General features: G+C 36.3%; 1 protein-coding gene across 6 annotated transcripts in view; it reads right to left on the bottom strand.

Moving 5' to 3' along the window:
• PPP1R13B (protein phosphatase 1 regulatory subunit 13B) overlaps nucleotides 1-21,714 on the bottom strand; it is a 66,233-nt gene that overhangs the window by 9,822 nt on the left and 34,697 nt on the right. For 3 of the 6 annotated variants that reach the window (XM_051620371.1, XM_051620372.1, XM_051620369.1), the window contains exons 5-10: nucleotides 9,763-9,864; nucleotides 8,611-8,785; nucleotides 8,040-8,236; nucleotides 5,655-5,819; nucleotides 4,647-4,827; nucleotides 2,690-2,845 (exon numbers count right to left, since the gene is read on the bottom strand). In XM_051620371.1, coding sequence (XP_051476331.1) covers nucleotides 2,690-2,845; nucleotides 4,647-4,827; nucleotides 5,655-5,819; nucleotides 8,040-8,236; nucleotides 8,611-8,785; nucleotides 9,763-9,864 — 976 coding nt within the window. The remainder of the gene's footprint in view (nucleotides 1-2,689; nucleotides 2,846-4,646; nucleotides 4,828-5,654; nucleotides 5,820-8,039; nucleotides 8,237-8,610; nucleotides 8,786-9,762; nucleotides 9,865-21,714) is intronic. The other 3 variants (XM_051620370.1, XM_051620374.1, XM_051620373.1) reach the window with 3 other exon arrangements.

A 21,714-nucleotide genomic window follows, 5' to 3' on the forward strand; every position in this document is an offset into this window, starting at 1 on the left:
AACTGCCTCAGAGATTTAACGTTAAAGAAATTTAGAAAGTCAGCTAACAACTTCAACTCACAGTGTCAAGATACAAGTGAAGAGCTTTTATCTTTATCATATGCAAAAATCATGCATGGCTGCACATAAACTGAGGCAACAAATCCTTAATGAAGCCCTGATGCATTGATATGTTACTTTATGAACTGTGTGAGACTATTTCCTGCTCTTTAAGTAAGCAAGAAAGTTTTAATAGCCTGATAATTAGATGTGTTTTACAGTAACTAAACAGATCTCTGGTTAGATCCTAAGGCTTTGATTTACCTTTAAATTATTAAACTTGAGGCTTCTCTTACTCTAAGGAGACCAGAGATCATTTCTTCTTCCCTACTGCCTTTAGTGGAGCACTTAGGACCAGTAAAGATGACACATAGCACAGAAGTAACTTTACTGGAGGACAACAACCACTGGAATGGGACTTGTGTGTGTGGAGATTTACTGAGATGTCTGGACCCCATAGAAAGAAAACATCAAATGAAAATGGGGTATTTAATGGCAAAGTTTCCCATTTCATTTCAGTTTTAAGCCTCTAGAAAACAGAATCAGCCAGGCTATTTCTAGAATTCTTTGCCATCCTCTGTCTAGTATAGCAGACAGTCTAAGAATAAGCTGAATAAAAACATTCTAATAACAGTGACTTTAACATCACCACTCTACTTTCTATCCGTAAGCCTTATCATCTTTATTGAGTATCCATCCCTTTTCTTCCCCTCCATGGAAAAGACAACCTGAGGATTTGTTGACAGTGACCTCCTCCTTTTTTCAGTATGTGAATGCAAATTCACTCCTTTAGCTCATAAACCTATCCATAGGCTTGTTAAAAATAATCACTTTTATGTAAGCAAAAAATAAAAAGTGTATACCACCATACTAACTATTTTTCAACTGTATGTGCAGACCATTCCTTAGTATTATCCACACTATATTCTATTAGCCTTTCAAATTCAGATCAACTGTGTTTGAATTCTGAGAGATAATTACTTTGAAGTAAGAGTATTTTTGTGGTTGGTCATTAAATAGGGTTAATACTTGCATATTTTTACACTAAGAGTGTAGTACATTGCCCAGAAATTACTTTTCACACTTGCAAACTGCCAAGATGTAAATTAATGAGGCCCAGCTTTAGTACTGGACATGCTGGGTTTTTGTTTTTGTTTTTAATCATCTGGTTATCAAGAGCAAGACAAAAAGAGATGACTTTCTAAACACTCTGACCCTAAATAATGGCAAATTTCCCAAGTATGCAGTGAATTAATGTTTGCTGTACAAAATACACAGTATGTTCCATAACTCCTGTAAGGTTATGGTTCAGTAAATATTTTGTTTTGAAGATCAGTAAAAGGTGTTATAACTGAGTCATGCTAGACATGAAAGCATCTTTGTCATAAGTTTAGCTATTAAGAAAGCACTTACAGAAACAACAGCAAAAATCCTGAAGAATTCAATTATCTTACCTGCAAATACAAGCCCACACTCTTCTATTAGAAAGACAGTTATACAAGAACTTTTTGTAATCCTTTGAATTCGACATATTAGCACGTTTTTTCCCAGATTCTAAGGTAAAGACTGGAAGGAAATTCAAACCCTTTCTCCCCTCTCTAACTTCTCTGTTTTGTTCTACTTACATAAACATCAGAATGTAACTGTCCCTACCTTCATGTCCTTCCTTTTACAATCTGGCAGACCTGCCAACAACCATGCATTTTTTATGAGTGCACCTCTCACGTAGTCCCCCAACTCCAGCTGAATCTCATGCCCCTACCTAAGCTGCTGTTGCAATCTGCAGCTGCAGCACGTGGTGCCAGAACCTGCACGATAGGTGCTACGAGGAGGCAGCCAAACAGCCTCTGCCTTCTGCTATCTGAGGTCCCAGGCTCTCTTGCCCATCTGATGGCAACGCCCTTGCAACAAGCCCTCACTAGCTCTTGCTCCCAGCCACCCCGTGGCCACTTCAGCCAGCTGGCTGCACTTTCCTCCAAATGTGCCTCCTTGTCTGCTGCCTGCAAGACTAACTAACACTCTGTGGATTTCAACTCCCATCAGTCCATTTTGTGTTTACATAAATAAGACAAGAACATGCAGACACAAAAGGTTTTGGGCGCTTTCTCTGATTATAGTTTAAAATTTTTCTAGGTCTGGATCCAGGTTACTATAGCAACTGAAGCACAAACCACACATAACATTTTTGTTGAATGGAAGTCAGCAAGATTCTTGCTATTGACTTGGACACAGCGAGCTTTCATCCCAGCTGTAGGATCAGGGCAACACGGATACTCAAAGTTTCCCACAAAGTAACTCGAGCTAAACTTGTAGATAACATATCTATCTAATCTGAGATATACTAAAACATGCTTTGGAGATTACAAAGAATTTTCTCATAACAGTTAGAAAATGTCAAGTTTTTTCATCAAAGAAAACTCATCCCAGGTACACTACTCCAGTACTCCAGGGATGAATTTGCTGCAAATCTGTTTCTTTTGATGATGAAAAACAACTTCTCAACAATTTTACATTTCAACAGCATCTTCTGCATGCCAGATCACAACACAAGCTCTAAAGATGCTGTTTAATACGCATCTGTATGCAAGAGCTCAGATGACCATATTAAAAACTGAGTTCTTAGCTAGCCAGAGATCTTCTGCAGACTCACAGTGTTGGGTGTCAAAGACAGTAGGTGCCAGGCGGATGACATTGTGAACAGCAGACTGAAGAGAAGTGGGAGGTGACAGAATAGGATCCACTATAATGTCTAAATCAGAAACCTTCCAGGTGTCTGGAGATTTTTTCACACACCCACAGTCTGTCTCTACCGGACACACCAAGGCAGATCCAGTTACACAGAAAAAGAAAGAAAAAAAAGTGGTGGAAAAATTATAACAATGACAATGGAGAAATTAGAACAGGAACACTCAGATAATGAGAAATAAAAGCACGACAGTAGAAAAAAAATAAAACCCACACAATTTCTTTTCTTCCTGTGACGATACATTTCTCCTCACATAAAATTATCTTATAGGACTTTATTCAAGTACACTCACATGATAGACACAAAGTCAGTCCTATGGTAAAATAATTACTTTTATAAAATCAGAAAATTATAATTCAGATATTTTGTAACCTCCTGAAGTTAGGTCTAGAAGTGGGTATGTGTATCTTCTGAGGCTGATTGTTTACAAAATTGTGAATTATTTCTGGTTAATGTCATGAGCTGGTCAAAGTCTGGTCAAAAGTCATGAGCTGTCCTTTCCCATACGTGGAAGAGGAACCCACACGTCTGAAAACGAAACTATTGCAAATCTGTCACTTCATCCCACAGTTAATTCATTCCATATTCTTAGAACTTTTCCATAAAACCACACTGTTGGGGTTTGTACAGCCTTTGAATTAAACTAAAGGTACTGGTAAATCACTAATTTCAATACAAAACACTTGGGTTTTTTTAAGTTCTGTTTAGATAGTTTCACTTGCTGAACTTGGGGTTTTTTTGGGAGATATTTCTGTCACTCTTTCCTAGAGAGAAGGTCAGATTGTCTTCCCTCCATCTCTTCTTCCCCATTTGGAAACATGCTGAAAGTTTTGCTGGAATATTCAGTTTTAAGTACTGAGATGTACGTGAATATTGCAGAAGGTGTGTCCTGGTGGTCCTGCCTTAGCTCATTTTTAGATCTCTCTGAGGAGACCAGATAAACCAAAGCCTGTGATTAGACCCATGGGACTGTGCATTTTTATTTCTATTATGTGCCTTTTCCTACCTAAGCTTTTCTGAAGAATTCTGATTTTGCTGAGATGTGTGCAGAGGTAAACTTTGCCAGAATGAGAACTTAAGGCACAAATGTCACGACCTCCTTCCTTCAGTCTCCAATGTAAATTATAAAAAAGAACTAATTTTATAATATAGATGGAATTATTAACCATGGGAGACACGGAAGCCAGTTTTGGACATCAGGTTCTGGGGAGTACTATGGAGGAGCAGCTTCTTCACTAATGAAGGCAGAAACAAGTTAACAGCATCAATGCTATTAAAGTTATTTCATTTCAGAAATGCTTCAAGCACCACAAATACTCCTATCTCAGCTGGAGCAAAAACCTCCCACAGTTTTATTCTGTTTTCCTATTTAGTTTCCTGCTGATAAGTAAGATTTTTACTTGTTCATTAGCTTTGTTTTACTTGACAAAAAGCAAGGCACTGTAAAGAGTTGTTTAAAATACAGTTTGCCAAAAAGCTGATACTATATTCAAACACAAATTAATTTAAAAACTATTAAGGACAGAACATAGAATTTGTGAAGGAACATGGGCTCCTTTTAATGGTCTACTAGCTAGTTAAATATCCTGGTTTGAGGTTTAATTGGCGATCCTGAGTCAAACCAGTGACATTAAATATCAAAGAAAACACTCAGTCTCCTAAGAAAAAAAAATGGAAAGAGGCAAAAATGCCTCTTATCAAATGACTAACATTCAATTCACAGAATAGTAACAGGACATCTAAAATGTGCATCTTCAACTACAGAGATTATGCCAACACTTGGTCTCCTAAATTTACTATTTTTCTTTATTATTCCTTTCCAAACCATGTGTATTAATAAACACCACACTTAAGTGCTTACCAGATTTTGATCTTCCATGTGTTGAGCTAGAAGCAATGGTGAGAGACTGTGGTTTAACTGGATCTACTGGTACAGTGTAAGTGCCAGCACTTGGAACTTGGATATAAGGTCCTACAGCTGCCACCCTTCCTGAAGCACTCAAGGATGACTGGGGTGATGAAGTTCCATTAATACGATTCAACTAAAAAAAAAAAATAAATCAAACAAATTGAAACTTGAACTTCCTTTTAACTAGGCATTTGTGCATGAATAGGAGGTCTAAATGTAATTATCTAGAACCATGCACTGTAGCTAAGAAACTTTAATAATTAAGTTACTGTGCTCCGTGCTTCTACCAAAAAAAAAAAGTTACAGAAAGTACAAATTTATTCCCTAAAATTTGAATTTCTCAGCCCTAGCACATATATTTCTTGTGGAAACTTTTATTTCTGTAAGGTCCCTTTTATTGTGCCTTACTTCAGCAAACAGACTAAAATGAGCTCTTGAATGTTCAAATATGTGTGTGGGTTTTTTCAGAAGCAATAACTTCAGCTACAAATACACATGGAAATCCAGAACTGATCCCCCTGGTCCTTAGATAAATGGTCTGCTGTGCAACTGATTTATTTTCAAAGTTGCAGACAATTAATAAGACTAAATATATCAGACGATTTATATTTTTATCAATTTTCCATATTAGAAGTTCAGTATTTTGTAAAACCCAAGCTTTTTATGCTTTCATGCTTTGAAACACAGCTCAGCATCACATTTTCCTTCCTAGAAATATAAACTACTATAATTTTAAAAATAGTATGCTCTGTACCATAAAGAAAAATTAAAGGAAAGACATTTTGCTTAAGAGCTTTCTGGTATCTATGGAAAATGTTAAGTAGTTTAAGAAGCCTGCTACTTTTAAAATAGGCTCTTTACATGTAATCATATGATTTGGCTGGGATAAGATTAGATTCTATGTAGCTTTTACAGGCTCTTGATAAACTAAAGCGTGGCCCTTATAACAGTTTATCTTACAGGAATGTTTTCTTTTTGACGTGCCTCAACTTTTTTCTTGTACAGTCGTTCACGCAGCTCATTGATTCGCTTGTCCATCATGGCCACCTCCATATTACGTTTGTTTAAGAGTTCCTTCTGCTGCTGAAGCTTGGAATTCTGCTCCTGGTTAAGCCTGTTACGAATCTTCAGGGGGGAAAAAAAAAAAAAAAAAAAGAAAAAGCATTGGGTCAGCAATTTGTTCTTACATCTTTAATGTAAGAATGGGGTTCTAACTGACAAGCGGCTGAATATGAGCTAGCAGTGTGCCCAGGTGGCCAAGAAAGCCAATGGCATCCTGGCTGGTATTAGAAACACTGTGACCAGCAGAAGTAGAGAGGTGGTTGTCCCCCTGTACTCAGCACTGGTGAGGCCACACCCAGAGTATTGTGCCCAGTTTTGGGCACCTCAATTCAGGAGAGATATCGATGTGCTGGAGTGAGTACAGAGGAGGGCAACGAAGGGTGAAGGGCTTAGAGAATAAATCGTATGAAGAACACCTGAAGGAGCTGGGAATGTTTAGTTTAAGAAAGAGGAGGCTGAGGGGAGACCTCATCAGTCTCTGCAACTACCTGAAAGGTTATTGTAGAGAGGTTGGTGCTGGTCTCTTGTCACAGCTAATTAGTGACAGAACAAGAGGGAATGGCTTCAAGCTGCAACAGGGGAGGTTTAGACTGGACATTAGGAAAAATTTTTTCACAGAAAGAGTGGTTAGACACTGGAAAAGGCTGCCCAGGGGGGTGGTTGAGTCACCATCCCTGGATGTGTTTAAGGGTCGTTTGGATGTGGTGTTGGTGGATGTGGTTTAGGGGAGAACTTTGTAGAGTAGGGATGATGGTTGGACTCAGGTGATCCCAAGGGTCTTTTCCAACCTGAATGGTTGTATGATTCTATGATTGTATGTTAGGCTTCCACATAGCCCGTCAAATTGGCATTTGCAACCATGAAGAACTCTTAAAATAAACCAGTGAAAGAATGTTGTAATAAACTAGTGGATATGTAGACTGCATCCCATTTATAGCAAATAGATGGAAAAATTTGTCATAAAGATGTTTCAGAAAATAATTCCACCGCAAAAAAAAAGTAATAGAAAATGTTTGTTAGTTGTTATGTTTAACCAAGACAGTTTGATTATCATGAAAACTAAGTGACGTAAAGCTTGTAGCAGAAATTATGCTATTGATTCTTGTTCCAGTTCCACATGGAACTTCCTGATGTCTGGATGGCAGGTTAAATGAACTGCTAGTGCAGGGATTGGGCACAGATCTTCCTCTCTACAGAGGGATTAAACTGAAACCTTCACAGCAGGTTTCCAGTAGATTAGGGGATGAATTATCTTTATGGTTTAAATCTACCATGACAGTATAATAATTTATCTTGCTTTCCCATTAGCATTTTTGCACCCTTCAGTAACTCTAACAGTTTTGTCTCAGTGTTCCAATTTTCATGGTAATGTTACATGCAAAAAAAACCTGAGGCAGATTTAAATCTTGATAAATACATATGGGATCATTGTGAAGCACAGCAGAGAAATCTATTTAGCATCTTTGCACTTGGAAATACTCAAAAGGCAGATATACCTCATATAAATGGGGAAAGGGAAAAAAGGCAAAAAGGACCCTGACACACTGGCACAAAATTTAAGTGTTCTGTAACATTTAAAGATAAAAACTGGACAAAATGTCTATGTAAATGGAGTATGTAATTATGCATGTGAGAACTACAATTTAGATGCAACAGTATTCCTGGAGGAAGATATTTGATAGTGATACAGGCAATAATGTATGAATACACTGCAGCTACAGTGCACTCTACAGTGTAGTGAATACAGTGCATCTTAGACTTGTAATGATTCTGTTAAACTGTGTTACTTCATTCTTACGTATTTTGTTTAGTCACACCAGACATTATGGCTATATTTTTACAATATATTTTACATTTACTTTTATTCACTGTCCAGTCATGTCTCCAAGTTAAGATGACATCTAAGGGAGCCTGCTACACTCAGTTCTTTGCCAAATATAAAATTAATAGAAAAATAATGAAATTAATTTCTCATATTTTTGAGAGAGATTTAAACAAATACTAGACTATTCAGTATTTCAGTATTAGGGGCTGAGAAATGTCCTACAGAACACTTGCACACTTTGTACCATTATGTGCATGAGCAACAAAAACAGTTTTTAAAGCTGACAAAACTGTTTCAGAGGGTTATATATGCTGATAACTGCAACTTCCCACATTAACAGCATTCCAATACACCAGTTTTATGAGAAACCACAGAACCAAATGACCATCCATGAGAGCAGTAATAAAAGTTTTAAGAATCTACAGCTGTTGTCCAAATAGCATCTCTCCATTACTCACCTGTAGCTCTTGATATAACTTCTTTAATTCTACTGCTGCAGGTCCTGTCATTTGTCCATTGTAAGACTGAAACCCATTCAGTTTCCCTTTCCTTAAATCCTCTAGTTGCTGAGTAAGTTGATCCACTTTCAACACTGCAGCCTGTAGCTCCTGCTGCTTTTCCTGGAACATGGCACTTATATGCTCAATTTCAGTTGCTAAAATTAACAGGATAAAAAGAACAAAAAACAGTCAAGTAAAGCAGAAGTTGTTAATTTTTAAATTCTACAGGCATTGATAAACACAACACATGAGTCTTATATCTAGTATAGGCATGCACATATAAAATATTTATGTTTGGGAATTTGCTAACAGTAATATTTCCTAATAATTAGAAAATAGACTTATTCTGACTTCATGCCTGATTATATAACACAGTAACATCATATATCAATTTCACAGAGACACAGCACCCTCTGTAAGTAAAAAAACCATACTATCTGAAGTCCTTCTTCATTGTAATATTGCATTATTTGCTAGTCATGCAGTGAACAGTAAATTAAATTAATAATTATTTTTAAAATCCACATACACAGATTCCCATTCATGATCTTGCTGTAATCCACTTGTCCTCTCATGGCCCGAATTTTTTTCAGCTTTGTCTCCTGAGTTTCAACACGTTCTTTCAGTTTTTGAAGCTTTTCACTCTCAGAAGCAGACTGCTGCTGACGACGCTCTTGCTGCTTTAGGTAACGCAAACGTTGTTCCTGACAACACGAGATTTTACACAAGAGGAACCTGTTACCCATTTATTTTTTACAAAACAACTTAGAAAAACTCATCGCTATGATCACTAGGGCTTTTACTTCCAGAAATCAGAAAAAGTTCCATCTAGTTAAAATATGTATCAGTCCTCCAAGGAAAACTCTTAATTAACAAATCTGTTTTTAGAGCAGAGAGTCAAGATTTTTTAGACCAAATTTCAAATTTACATATATGTGCAAATAAAACCCTAACTCATTCAAACACATCTGTGAAGCTTCCTCTGGCATGTTTTCTGGTACTATTAACACATCTCCTGCTGTTGCAAAATGGACTTCCAATGCTCTTATCCAGCTTCCCAAAGAAGTCAAAATATATCCAACTGAACATTTTAAACAAGTTGATCGACTGTAAGATAATGTTTCAGTTCTAAATAACAGTCCTGATGGGCACAGAGGGCAAATGTTTCTTTTTCTACATCAAGCACGAGCAACAGAATTGATAGGTTGATTCCTAGGTATTCTGAGCATCCAATGCATACTGTGTAACACCTACAATAACTTCCCACTCTGAAAACATACTTAGATTCTTACATCTCAAGAGACTTCAGGCATGTAATGCATGAATAGATCCCAAGTGGGCATATTCTCCTCTCACACTATGATTACTGGACTGGAGTGAATGAGCTACTAAACATGAGCATAGAATCAAGCCTGGTCTATCACAGGGCATGAAGTGGACCTCACAGAAGACAAATAAAACTTAGCAATATATTTATAAAGACACATGTCTTGAATTATTATAGTACCATTTATACTGACATGCTATGTATTGCCTAGATTAACATTAACTTGGTAAAATAATGGACGTCTCAAGCTCTTTCTTGAGCTTATCTAGAATGAATTAGATGTTTGTTTATGAAACCCATGCTTGCATATGTGAAGGAAATCTGTATTTATTATGATCTGTGTATAATGATTACCTTAGCAACCAACATTTGCTGTTGATTTTCAATCTGCTGCTGCTGTCGGGCTGCCATATCTTGAAGTTCAGAAAGAGTGAGCTCAACACGCGGATTGCCAACCTGCAGAACACAAAATATTTCATTTATGTATTGATGTATAAGTGTTCTGAAAATACAAGTTAAATCTGCACTCCCCAGAGGAAGGCCAAAGCCTCCTCGCCAGTCCTCAGAGGACACCTGTGAAAGAGTAAGGAACCTCAGAGCAGAAAGAAAGGACACAGAGCATGCACATACCAGAGACAGAAAAAGCAAAGAGTAGAAAAACAGATGAAAGAGGAAAACACTAAGAGACAAAACAAGCAAGAGAAAAGAGCCCTCATCCTGTATTTAACACTGCTCTGTTTGGATGTTCTGTAGAACTGGTGCACAGCACTGGCATGGCACAAGTGGGAACACACAAACGCAGGTATTTTAAGCAGAAATTAGAATCTGAGGCTTCTCTCCTTTCCTAACATTTTCAGTGTAACAGCCTTGGCAGATCCAGCCGGTGGTGAGCATTAGTTACCTAGTGCAGGACAAGATCACATGAGAACCCTCGGATAAAGGCCGAGATAAAGGCTGTCACTAAACTCACATCCAAAGGTAGTGGGGATTTTCTCACAGATTGAAGCACTAAAGGTAACAATCTGTGAAAAACAGCCTGCACAAGGTGAAGCAAAGCTGATCCCCTCTGGATAATTAAGTGGCTCTTACTAAGCAAACTTTGAATGAAAAGACAAGATATTAGTGGGGTTTTATCATTCCTTTTGCAATTCAAAACTAACAAAGCATTTACAAAATTGGGGTAGAGAGACAACTACTGAAAATTATTTAAAATGTATATAATGCTGTGACAATGTGCGAGACCAAATCTTCAGCATTTTGAAAAATGAATCCCTTGTTTCAGTAAATAATTCTATCAACAAATATTATTTAAATCTATACATGTAATTAATTAAATTCACCCACATTTTTCACAATGTAATCACAAGAGTGCAGTGCAGAGAGACAAATTCCATAAGCTGACACTTGCCAAACACCTGTTTTCTTACTCAGAAAACCAAAACTTAGAACCTTAGAATTGCACAATTTAACCACAACTTCAGAATTTGCACAGAAAGAAAACACCAGTCTTTGAAAACTTATGCTGGGAAGTTCAGAATAGCCCAACACTTGTTTCAAGATATTTACATGTAATTCAGTCAATTCATTGGATCAATGTAAAAAGCTGGACTACTGCATTGTAGTAATTAAAAATACAATGTAGTATTTTCACCAACCTACATGACTACACTATCAGGAAACCAAATTAAAATTGCATCACTTCCTACCCTCAAGATAATAAATACTTCTGAAAATTGAAAGATATTTAAATGTTTTTGATATATTGATAAATAAAACTGTTTCAAATGAATGTTTACAAAATGGAACAGGGTCTAAACACTTCAGATATAAAAAAACCAACAAAAAAAAAAAACAAACAACCAAAACACACAAATAACAAACCACTCCCCAAACATCTCCCCACCCCAGTCAATCAACCAGATTGTGTATCTGATCAAACCCGATCCCCGAGGAAAGCTGATTAAGCTGCTATGCTTTTCCATGCCCACTCTACAGACTTCCAGTGCAGTCCTGCAGTGGTCCTGTCTGACATGTCCCCTGTAATACTTGTATTTCACTCTAAAAAAAAGTAAACTTCTCCTCTGACAATTTGTTGATACCAAAGTACACCTCAGCCACTTTGAACAGCTTGTTTCATATACCTACATCGAATTCCTACTTAAGTAAGCATCAGTTCTTATAATACAGACTGTTTCTTTAAGCTTCAGTCAGGAAAGGAAAATAATATTTGTTTTAAAATAACTGATTTCTCTTTTTTTTTCCCCCTTTGATTCATATTTCATGTTTCTGCATACAATTATTCAGGTAAGATATGCAACATCAGTCACTAAGATGAGGCAGATTTGGAACACAAACTTTTAGACCTGCTGCATCTTAGATTAATGATACAGACATGTCAAACTAAAATTTTTAGAGAAATGTATTGTCCCTCTTTGAGCATTTCCTATTAAACAATTATGAAGCCAAATTATAATTCTTACTGAATGCTACAACTGAAACTCCTCTTATTAGTCCACAATAATGAAAATAATTTATAGTAGAGAAGCACTTAAGAAAACATCTGTTTATTTACAGTTATAGCTATATAGAATAGTGAAATTAGAACAAAAGGTAAAATCCACCCAAAACACTTATTTTCTATTTCAACACTAAATATAGTACTTAAAAAAAAAATTAAAAAATTAGTAATGTGTACTTTATTAGCATGACTTATGACAGACAAGAGTCCAACACAACATTCTTTAAGGCCAAATAACTTGCTTGCACCTGTGGCCACCACCTAAGAAACCAAAGAGAGACATTTTATTACTGCTTCCAGAATGAAAGGCACAAACTGGATGAGAAAGTAAGAAAGCTTTTTCCAAGTGCCATCCACAAACCAAAAAGTCCAAGTTGAAACACAGAAAAAATAGATGCTGCTCTCAGAACATGTTCAGGCTCTGCTGACTTCCTTCCACCAGAAAAACCTAAACATCTGCATCTGCTTGACTCTGTAGGGAATTCTTAAAAGGGTCTAACAACGGGCTTCCTCTGGATCACCGATTTTAAAGGTAAAAAAAGGGGGTGTATGTGAATTGATAGTATATTCTCAATGCACATATTCTCAGTTTCAAAAATATACAACTTGCATCTGACTATGCTAAATCTTCCCAATGCTTCCCTCCTTTCTGCTTTGATCACCATTTAACAACATTGATAGCTCATTCTATTTCCAGTAGTAATTTTCACAGTTGAACACTGTCCAAGAAATAGGCAGATGTTTTATTCTGCTAAGAAAACTTGTTAAAAAGTACATCCATACTCAAAGTTGTATCTGTATAAGGGTTGTGCATATTTAAAAGTATAAAAGCCATTTCACTGAGTAAAAATTAGACTTTCTAAATTAAAAATGTAACCTGGAAGCACAAAAACAGTAAGAAACTGGTTTCTAAAAGCACCAGATACAAAAAAACAACCCAGTTCGATCCCAAAACACAGAAATTTTGCTGCTTTACATAAGCATATTTCAAAGTATATCTTAGAATGCCTGAAAAAGTAATGCATTATTTTGTATTATGTAAAATAGAGAACATTAATTATCAGATGAATGCAAATAGCTTCTACTTGAGGAAGCTATTAACTACTGTAAAATGTTCCATTTAGAAAGTGTAATGTCCAAAACCTTTTTATACATGGCAAAACACAAGAACAGAGGAAACAGTGATAACCACTTAGATATAAATGTCCTATGAGAAATCTTTTAACATTTACTTCACCGCATATCAATAAGTGTCCCTTTCATTTAAAATAACTACACTATATTTAAGAAAGAAGAGGCAGCTGATCAAAGAAAGTTTTAACCTGTAACTTCACTCGCAGTTTGTTCTTTTTCATCCACATGGTAAAAGCAGTTAAATACACCAAGCAGAATTCCTCTTCAACATCCAATCAATTCCTTCCACATAGACTGTTGCTGATTTCAGGTTTTCAAAACAGGACAGCATCATTTTTGAAACATGAAAAACACTGAATCTTTCACTCAGTCCTTCTTCAGAACCTCAGGTTATGCAAGGCAAAGCAAGCATTGTATTTTCCCAGTTCCTTATTGAGTTTGTTGGTTCCTTGGATTCTTAAGTTTGTGCTGCTCATACTAGTTATTAACAATTTAATCCATGAAGTCACTCACCTCTCATAACAAACATGAGCCTATCACATTGAAGGTCCAGACCTCCTCCTTTCTCCTGCAGCAAAACTACCTCCTGCAGAACTGCCTTCTGAAGGAGGTACTAAAAAGCCACTACAAATATCCACTCCTCCAGATTCCACAGATTCATTTGCTACATGGTGATACATCAAAGCAGACAGTTTTGCTGAACTGTAAATTTCTTTTCATTGATTCATAGAAGCATTTAACACATAGAGATGAACTCCCAAATGAAATGCTACAGAGCAGGCACTGCATTATTAAGTACTAAGGAAGTATTACGTATGCCTCATACAGAGAAGAATACTTTACACCTATATTCCCTAATTTCTTAATATTGACAAGAATCTTAAAAAAATGGTATTTATTTTGTTTAGCATGCACTTTAAAAGGTCATGATGAGAGACAGAATTGGTAATGAACTGGACTTTCAGCTTCTGACACTACCCTCTGATTAATATTTTTAAGACAGGTGAGATGAATGGTACAGTAGTAATTAAATACTTTGGGAACCAGTTTACAAGCAGCCTCAAAACAAGTCATACCTTAGGCATTTAATTAAGAAGAGGAACCTCCTTTAATATTTAATTCTACACATAAGTCTTTTCACTCTGAAAATCATTTTCTTGTTCCTCTTTCTTTCTACCCTCACACTACAGCTGTTGTGTCTATCATCACCAGCTCCTCAGTTCACATGCTTCTGAGCTATTGCCTTACTTATTGGCAACCCACAACAGTAAATGAAAATATCACACCTGAACCAGAAATATTTATTTGACAAGCAGAGTATACTGCAGTCAAGACATGTAAGTAACAAGGGCAGATACCAGTGGGTTTTTTGCCTTTATTCCCATCAGAAAGCTATCTTTTATGAGGAATCTAATTATGTCAATACTAAAATAAAAAACCCATGAGGCTGGCCTTCTGAAATAGATTATACTTTCAAACATGCTAATTAGGAGGTGGTTTGATTTTATGCATTTCTTTTCCTCCATGCCTAAGCCACAAAGATTCTTATTTTGGATAATTTTCTAAATTGCACTAGTAAGAACAGAAAGTTATTTCGAAAATAATATTACAGATACCAAACCCACACCTGAGGCTGATTAAAAAAATAAGAGCTTTCACAGAAAACAACAAATATTCATAAGCTTTACAGGCCACCATAATGACTGGCAATCTCATATTTAGGTTCAGCAACACCTAGCCACTCAAAAAGCCAATCTAATGTCATTGAAAATTAAAACCAAAGCACTCCAAGAGTTTACCAATCATTTCCTGCAGGCTATCTCTTCAGATCTTTTTCTAGGTTTGCAAGAGCCACCATGTCATTAACTTACATTATCTGTTCTTTCCCTCTTTTTAAGATAGGTGTTCACACCAATCTCCCACAGTTCTTTTTCAGTTCCTTCTCAACACCCTGCACTAGAAAGTGTAGGTTCAAGTACCTCAAGCCTCCTGAAACCAGCCAAGCTCCACCTTCTCCTATATGTGTTCTTGGACAATGAACCATGTGCAACAAACTCTGTCTCACATGTTTTCTAGTCTTCTTCCTATCACTCACCTCCCTCACCTCTACCCTTACTCCCTCATGTACTACTTTTTAAGAAAAAACAAAAAAAAAACCACAAAACAAACCAAAACCCCAAACAAGCTCAATCCCCCCACAAAACCCCAAAGACCAATGTCAGGATCAATAGTGAATAGGAGGCAAAAACTACAACGGAAAGAGAAAAATCCAACTCATTTGAGCTCATGATTTGAAGAATTTACTCCCTCATGTGGGATTCATTAATAAGGCATAAAACTTTTGACATGGCAAAAAGAAAACGCCATCTTCACCAGCCTAAAAATGAAAGACAGCAAAGGCCAGAAAAGTACTGCAAGTTGCTCCTGAGTAGGCTTAAAATACCTACATAGAAATGCAAAGTAAATACTCTGGTTATACTGCACATACTAAAAGACACAGATTTCCATTATCTAAAGCAGTTTTTAGTCACTGTTTCTTCCTAGGGCAAATGAAGGAATACAAAACTCTACCTCCAGACTAGAAACATAGCTTTGTAGAGCTGTCAAACCCCAGAAATTTATATAGCTACATGACAAACAGAGACCTGACAGGTCTGGGACTAGGTATACAAGTATTGGACAAAGGAAGTGAAGTATATTGCACAAATGATCATTTTCCCAGAATGAAGCATACTGACAACTGTAAAATCAAAGTGCTTAGGTTGGAGTGCTTCCCAGCCAGTGAACTCAAGACTGGGATCAGGGCTCTGACAATTCTCAGGCTTCCCAAATCAGGGAGCTCTCACCTCACTGGGCCACCTCTGCCTCATCTTCCTCTGTGCTGCATTTACAGCAAAGAGGAGCAGCAGCTCTGGCTGCAAAACTACCAAGTTGCCAGAGCAGGAAAGGAAAGAACAACTTGCTTTGCCTGCTGATCTAGCAAAAGATTTCCTCATTCCCCCATGTTAACTTGGACACGAGCAGCACAAGCCCATCAGTCACACACAACTTTTCTGCCTTAAGCCTCATTCCAAGCAACACAGTTTAGATGAAGCTTTAACCAGCCCAGTTGGCAACAATGCTTTAAAGGTTGCTGATAAGAACAAGAACAGCCAGCACACACTTTGGGTACCTGCCCTTGTCACAACAGTAGTGATGAGGAAAACTGATGGAAGATACAGGAGTTTATTATACCAGTTCTGTATCAAATAGGTCTTACATGAAATGCATGAAGCCCCCTTGGGCTATCTGAGGACTACAAGAGGAGAACACAGGATGAACATGTGCTGGAGTTTATTGATTCTGACTGCCTCCCATTTCTGAAACATATTGACCCTATAACATCACCAAATTTAAAGATTCTTAGATTTTGACCACATTTTCCATAAAATCTGCTCCTAATGCCGTGCACACGGAAAACAACTTGAAATTTTTGCGTGAAAACTCACAAAACGTTATAAAAATCCACAAGAAAATACCTGTTCTTATTTAAACTAGAGTTTTTTGCTGATCTCAACATGAGTGACATTATTTCCAGTTTAATGGCTTTATCCACAGCTCTGCCTTGCATTTTTTTTAATTGGGTCAGAAATACGCCGATAGCAGAAATCCATTTTACAGAATCCAGTGACAATAGCTTGTGCCTTTTTTAGCTTAATGGAAATGAACAAGCTAATTAAACCCAGACAAAGCAACCAGAATATTGGGAATTAAAGGAAAATATACCTAGCATATGCTATCTCCTGATAATAAAATAATATTGAAATTAACATGAAAAATGGAATCTGGTAACTTTACTCAGAAATTTATAATGAACATGTTATTTGTGCAAATAAACACTTCAACAGTTTCTTAGAATAAACACACTTCAACTCTATCACAATTTGCTGAAAAATCTCACATTATTCATATTTGATAAAATCTTGACATCTCTCATAAACTACACTACCTGATGCTAATTAGTCACTCTATATAATAAAACGTTTAAAGTCTATTCAGCATAAGCCACAGACTTGAGATTCCCTTTTTTCCCATATTGCTTTCCTAGAAATCTCACAAGTAAGGCTGTCTTCTATTCTGCACAGAGCAGCTAAGAAAAGGCAGAACTTATAAAAAAAAATAATCAAAGCAATGTTAAAATACCTTTTCAAAATTAGAAATGGATTTAAGCAGATATTGAACATCTGCTACATAGGAAACAAACTGCTTCTAAATCACTTCTACAATATGGGAAAGTAGTATCTGGGACTCATTTATTTAAAATATGACTGTCTTACTTGTTCTTGCAGACACTTTTAAACAGCCACAGAAATCTTAGGCATGTTCATATTAATTTTAGTGTTGGCTAAAATACCCAGTAGCTGATTTGAATAAAAATATCAACCTCATACTCCTAACAAAAACAAATTATGCATTCTTATAGAAATAAAGATCAGTCGCACGGAAAACTTCAGACCTGTTTACGATACCAATCCTATTACTCAGAGTGATTTTGAGTAATAGACATGCTACTGTACATGTTGAAAACACACTGTCCAAGTGTCTTTAAAAAGTAGTCTGGTATTTTTCTGGGTCTTTTAGAAAAGCAATGTCTTATTCTGACAGGACAGCTAAGTATGGCTAAATGCACTTATATTACTCTGAATAACATGTATAGCATCAAGTGTGCATTTATTCTCCCCAGAAGTAATTGCTTCAATATGAAGCAATTCTGTGGTGATGCAATATTGTTTATAAGGAGAACAGTATAATAAAACATTTACAAAACAAGAAAGCAGTGATAGCAAATACCCTATAATTGAAAGATACGTTGTGAAACTTAGCATATGACTCGCACCTTCCAGAAAATCCAAGTTGTTGAAATAAAAAGTTGACCACAACATTTTGAAGTAATGAGCTTTTGATAACGTCTTAAAAACTACAGCAAATGCATTTAACAAAATCTGATTGACTAAGACTTTCAATTCAGAGATAAGGCTTTTAAAACTCAACCCAGTCTGCGCTCCGGTCACGAGACAACAAAACTCACCATCATTTTAAGTGCAAAAGCTACAGAGTATTTAATAACACATCCACTAAAGTGTAAAACTAACAAATTTTGAAAAGTAATTTATTACCTTTTTGCTAGTTTCCCATGTAATTGTAAGAGAGCACATCTTTATTTTGCAGCACTGCCCATCAGCTGTGAACATTTGCATTTCTTCAACATGGTTCTGATCCATGTCTCTGTCATGTTCTGTCTATGCTAATTGTTTAACTGTTTGCTGTGAACAAGCCAGATCAACAACTGTACACATCTTACGAGCTCCTGCATGGCTTTTTGGCTCACTGCAATCAATAGGAGGCAGGATATTTTAAAATCTTATTCCATATGAAAGAAAGGTTTCCCCAAATTCTCTATCGATACGAAAAGCTGCCTCTCTGCACTCACCAACAATCAGCTAACGGAAAAGGCTAGTGGATTTTGCCAGCAGTAAAGGACCTAGTCATGGCAAGATCAAGCCAGCTGTCAACTACAATCAGTTTGATTCATTGCACTTTCCATATTCAATGGAAAATGTTGAGCAATACACATTTCTTTCATAGCTACCAGGTTAAACTGAAAATATAAGAATACAGACAATTCACCTTTAAAAACACTTGAAATATTTGTTCCATTTGTCTTTTTGTAGTATTACCAACTCAGTGCAAAAATTGAATACCAAAAAGATTAGGAAAATAATTACTTTTTTCTCTTAAATTTAGTGCTTAAAGGGACACCCTCTGAAATTTAGCAGTTTCTTTATTAACAGACTGCCTAAGATAAAAAGTACACAGTACAGTCAGAACAGATACCACAATCTTATTCAGATAACCTTTCCAGTGTTTGGTATATGCTTTTTCCCTACATACTTCAGTTTTTTCTTAAATCTTGCATGCAGGGAGATGAGCCCACAAACCAGCAATAAAGCTAAAGCATGTCTGTAGTAGCATAAATCAAGAAACTGCAAGGTAGAGAAGACTGCAGCAAGCCAAAACCTAGAACTAAGGATTTTTAAACATTAAATAAAGTACTAAACTCATTAACAATTTATTATGTATCTAAAAAATACGATATTGTGGAAGGTAAAAACCATAAAAAGCTGTAATTTACCTTGTCAAACTCACAAATTACACACAAGTTCATCTTCCATTCTTTCAAGAAAGTAATGCAAGCATGATTCAGTGCACTTACACAAGAGATCCAGCCAAATGGGTCTCTGTAAGAACACTGAAGAACTCTTGTGTCCAAGCACAATACAGTGAATATTCCATCTGCATAAAGAGCAGGCTTATTTTTAGCAACCAGGAAAGGTATGAGCTTTGGAGTAAAATCATTCAGTAGAAATAAGGGAAGAAAAACAAGTTAAACTCCCTTGCTCCTAAATTAGCCAGAGGGACTGTAATTTTCTCTGCTTTGATCACAGGAAGACTGCAGGGGGAACCAACCTCACAACTGGATCTGGAGGGAGCTGCAGGGACAATAGAGAAATTTAAAGGTTCACTTGCCTGGAAAAACATGGATGGGAAATAGGTATGCTACGTGTCCAAAGGCTAAACGGACAGGAAAGTAAATGACCAAGTCAATGAACATGGAAAGGTGTGTCAGAGAACAGAGGCCACAGCTGCACTGCACAAGAAAAAACACAGACACTACAGAAATAAAGGACAAGTCCCATCTTCCTTACAACAACTTAGTATTAAGATATTTGGCTTAACTAAAATGATACTAATGTCACTGCAAAAGACATTGAAGTTTACAGTGCTGGTGTAAAGACTGCAAAAGCACATCAATACTTAATGACAAATAACAAATGAACTCTCTAAGTAACATTTACTTTATGAGCTAATTTGTATAATGTTACATGTCAGCTGAAGTATTCATTTATTTTAAACTATTCTACCTTTATGTAAGGGCCAAGCAACTCAGGATCTCCAAGTATAGTAACAACCAAAAGCAATTCTGAACATGCTTCAGATCACTACAAAATTTAGGCAAAAGAGTTAATTGTATTGTTCCATGTTCACCAGACAAATAGATGAAAATCAGTATCATAGTTAGGGTTAAACAAACAAATGTACAGGACTTCTTATCATCCCCCGTGCATGGAATCCACAACTAAGCATTGCTGTAAAACTGAAAAGCCACCCCTGAGGAAAAGCAAAATCAAACCTGTAAAAGTGGGAACTAAATGCGTAGATTGAGTAAATGGGGCACTTTATGTCCTTTATCCCCTGAAAAATGGGAAGCCACCTGTTGGCTGTTACAGACTAAAAACCACGCATCTTTGTTCCCTGTAACTGGTTGAGCAGATCTATCTTTGATACCCAGAAGAGCAGCAGAACTACAAAGTCAGTACACTACAAGTCTATATACTGTATCTCTCTTATCCATAGCCATCTAGATAGATAATTGGAATCTAGAGTGACAGAGATTAAAAATTACGTAAATACATAGAGAAGACAGAGGAAAACAGCCCTTGTGCAATGTTCCAAGAGAGTTCCAAGAGTGTTTCTTGTTCCAAATTAGTCAAACTATGTCCAAAACTCCTCAAAACAAATTATGTTAGATATTCAGAGCTAATATTAGTCATAAGCTCATACTATTATAGCTAAAAATATAAAACAAAACTGATCACAGAGTAAGTATAAAATTACTCCCATAAAATGTAAGCAACCAGTAACTTTGTTTAAACAAATTTGATTAAAACTCGTCTTATGTGAATGACAGCCTCTTCCAAGTACATTTTAAAATGTTATGAACAGAAAGTACTTAATACTTACAAGCTTATATTAAATTGAATTTGCAGCTCAGGTTTGAAGAATAACTTCTGCTCCAGACTAAGCTACTTATCCCTCAAAATTTCAGATGAGAAATGTCAAGCAAGTACATATAATGTATTTCTTTTCTCCTGAGTTCATTAATTTTTTTTTCCTTACAGTTAGATTTTGTTATATCTTTGGCTGAAAAGTTAAGAAAACCTATAAGTATTTTGCCTGTGCAACTACACTTGCAAAACCTTTCAGCCAACATTGAAACTTCTTTATCAAAAACTTTTTAGAACACATTTACAAACTGTAATTGTAATATCAAAACAAATATATGACAAAATGTTTCAAATGGTTAAAACTAATGAACAACATACAATTCTACGCAAGGATTTTGGCACCACGTGTACATCTAACTCGAAGCCTAGAATTTGACACAAGCTTCACAGTGAGAGAGAAAATCAGGTTCTACTTCGTATTTCTTGGCAAAGGCTTCAGTCCACATCCATCAAGAAAAAAAAGCTTACTGATATCAGTTTCTCTAAATTGTGGGAGCAATTTTAATATTAGAGCAAAAAGAAGTACAGGAGATCACTAACTGACATTTTATTTTCCCCAAGTAAACTACCAAGTACAAAAATAATTCAACCAAGCAACTACTGCAAAAGACTATGATATGACTACTGTCATATCCAGTGTATCTGTATCTACTTCTATTCAGGCCAATACACTTAACTTTCACTGTGTTCCTGTACCCCATTATGTTTTTCCTCCCGCTCTGTAACTGCTTTTTTTGTTTTCTCATCTCCAAGAAATTTCTCGGTTAT

The sequence above is a fragment of the Apus apus genome, chromosome 5, assembly GCF_020740795.1.
Source record: "Apus apus isolate bApuApu2 chromosome 5, bApuApu2.pri.cur, whole genome shotgun sequence".
Taxonomy (NCBI): domain Eukaryota; kingdom Metazoa; phylum Chordata; class Aves; order Apodiformes; family Apodidae; genus Apus; species Apus apus.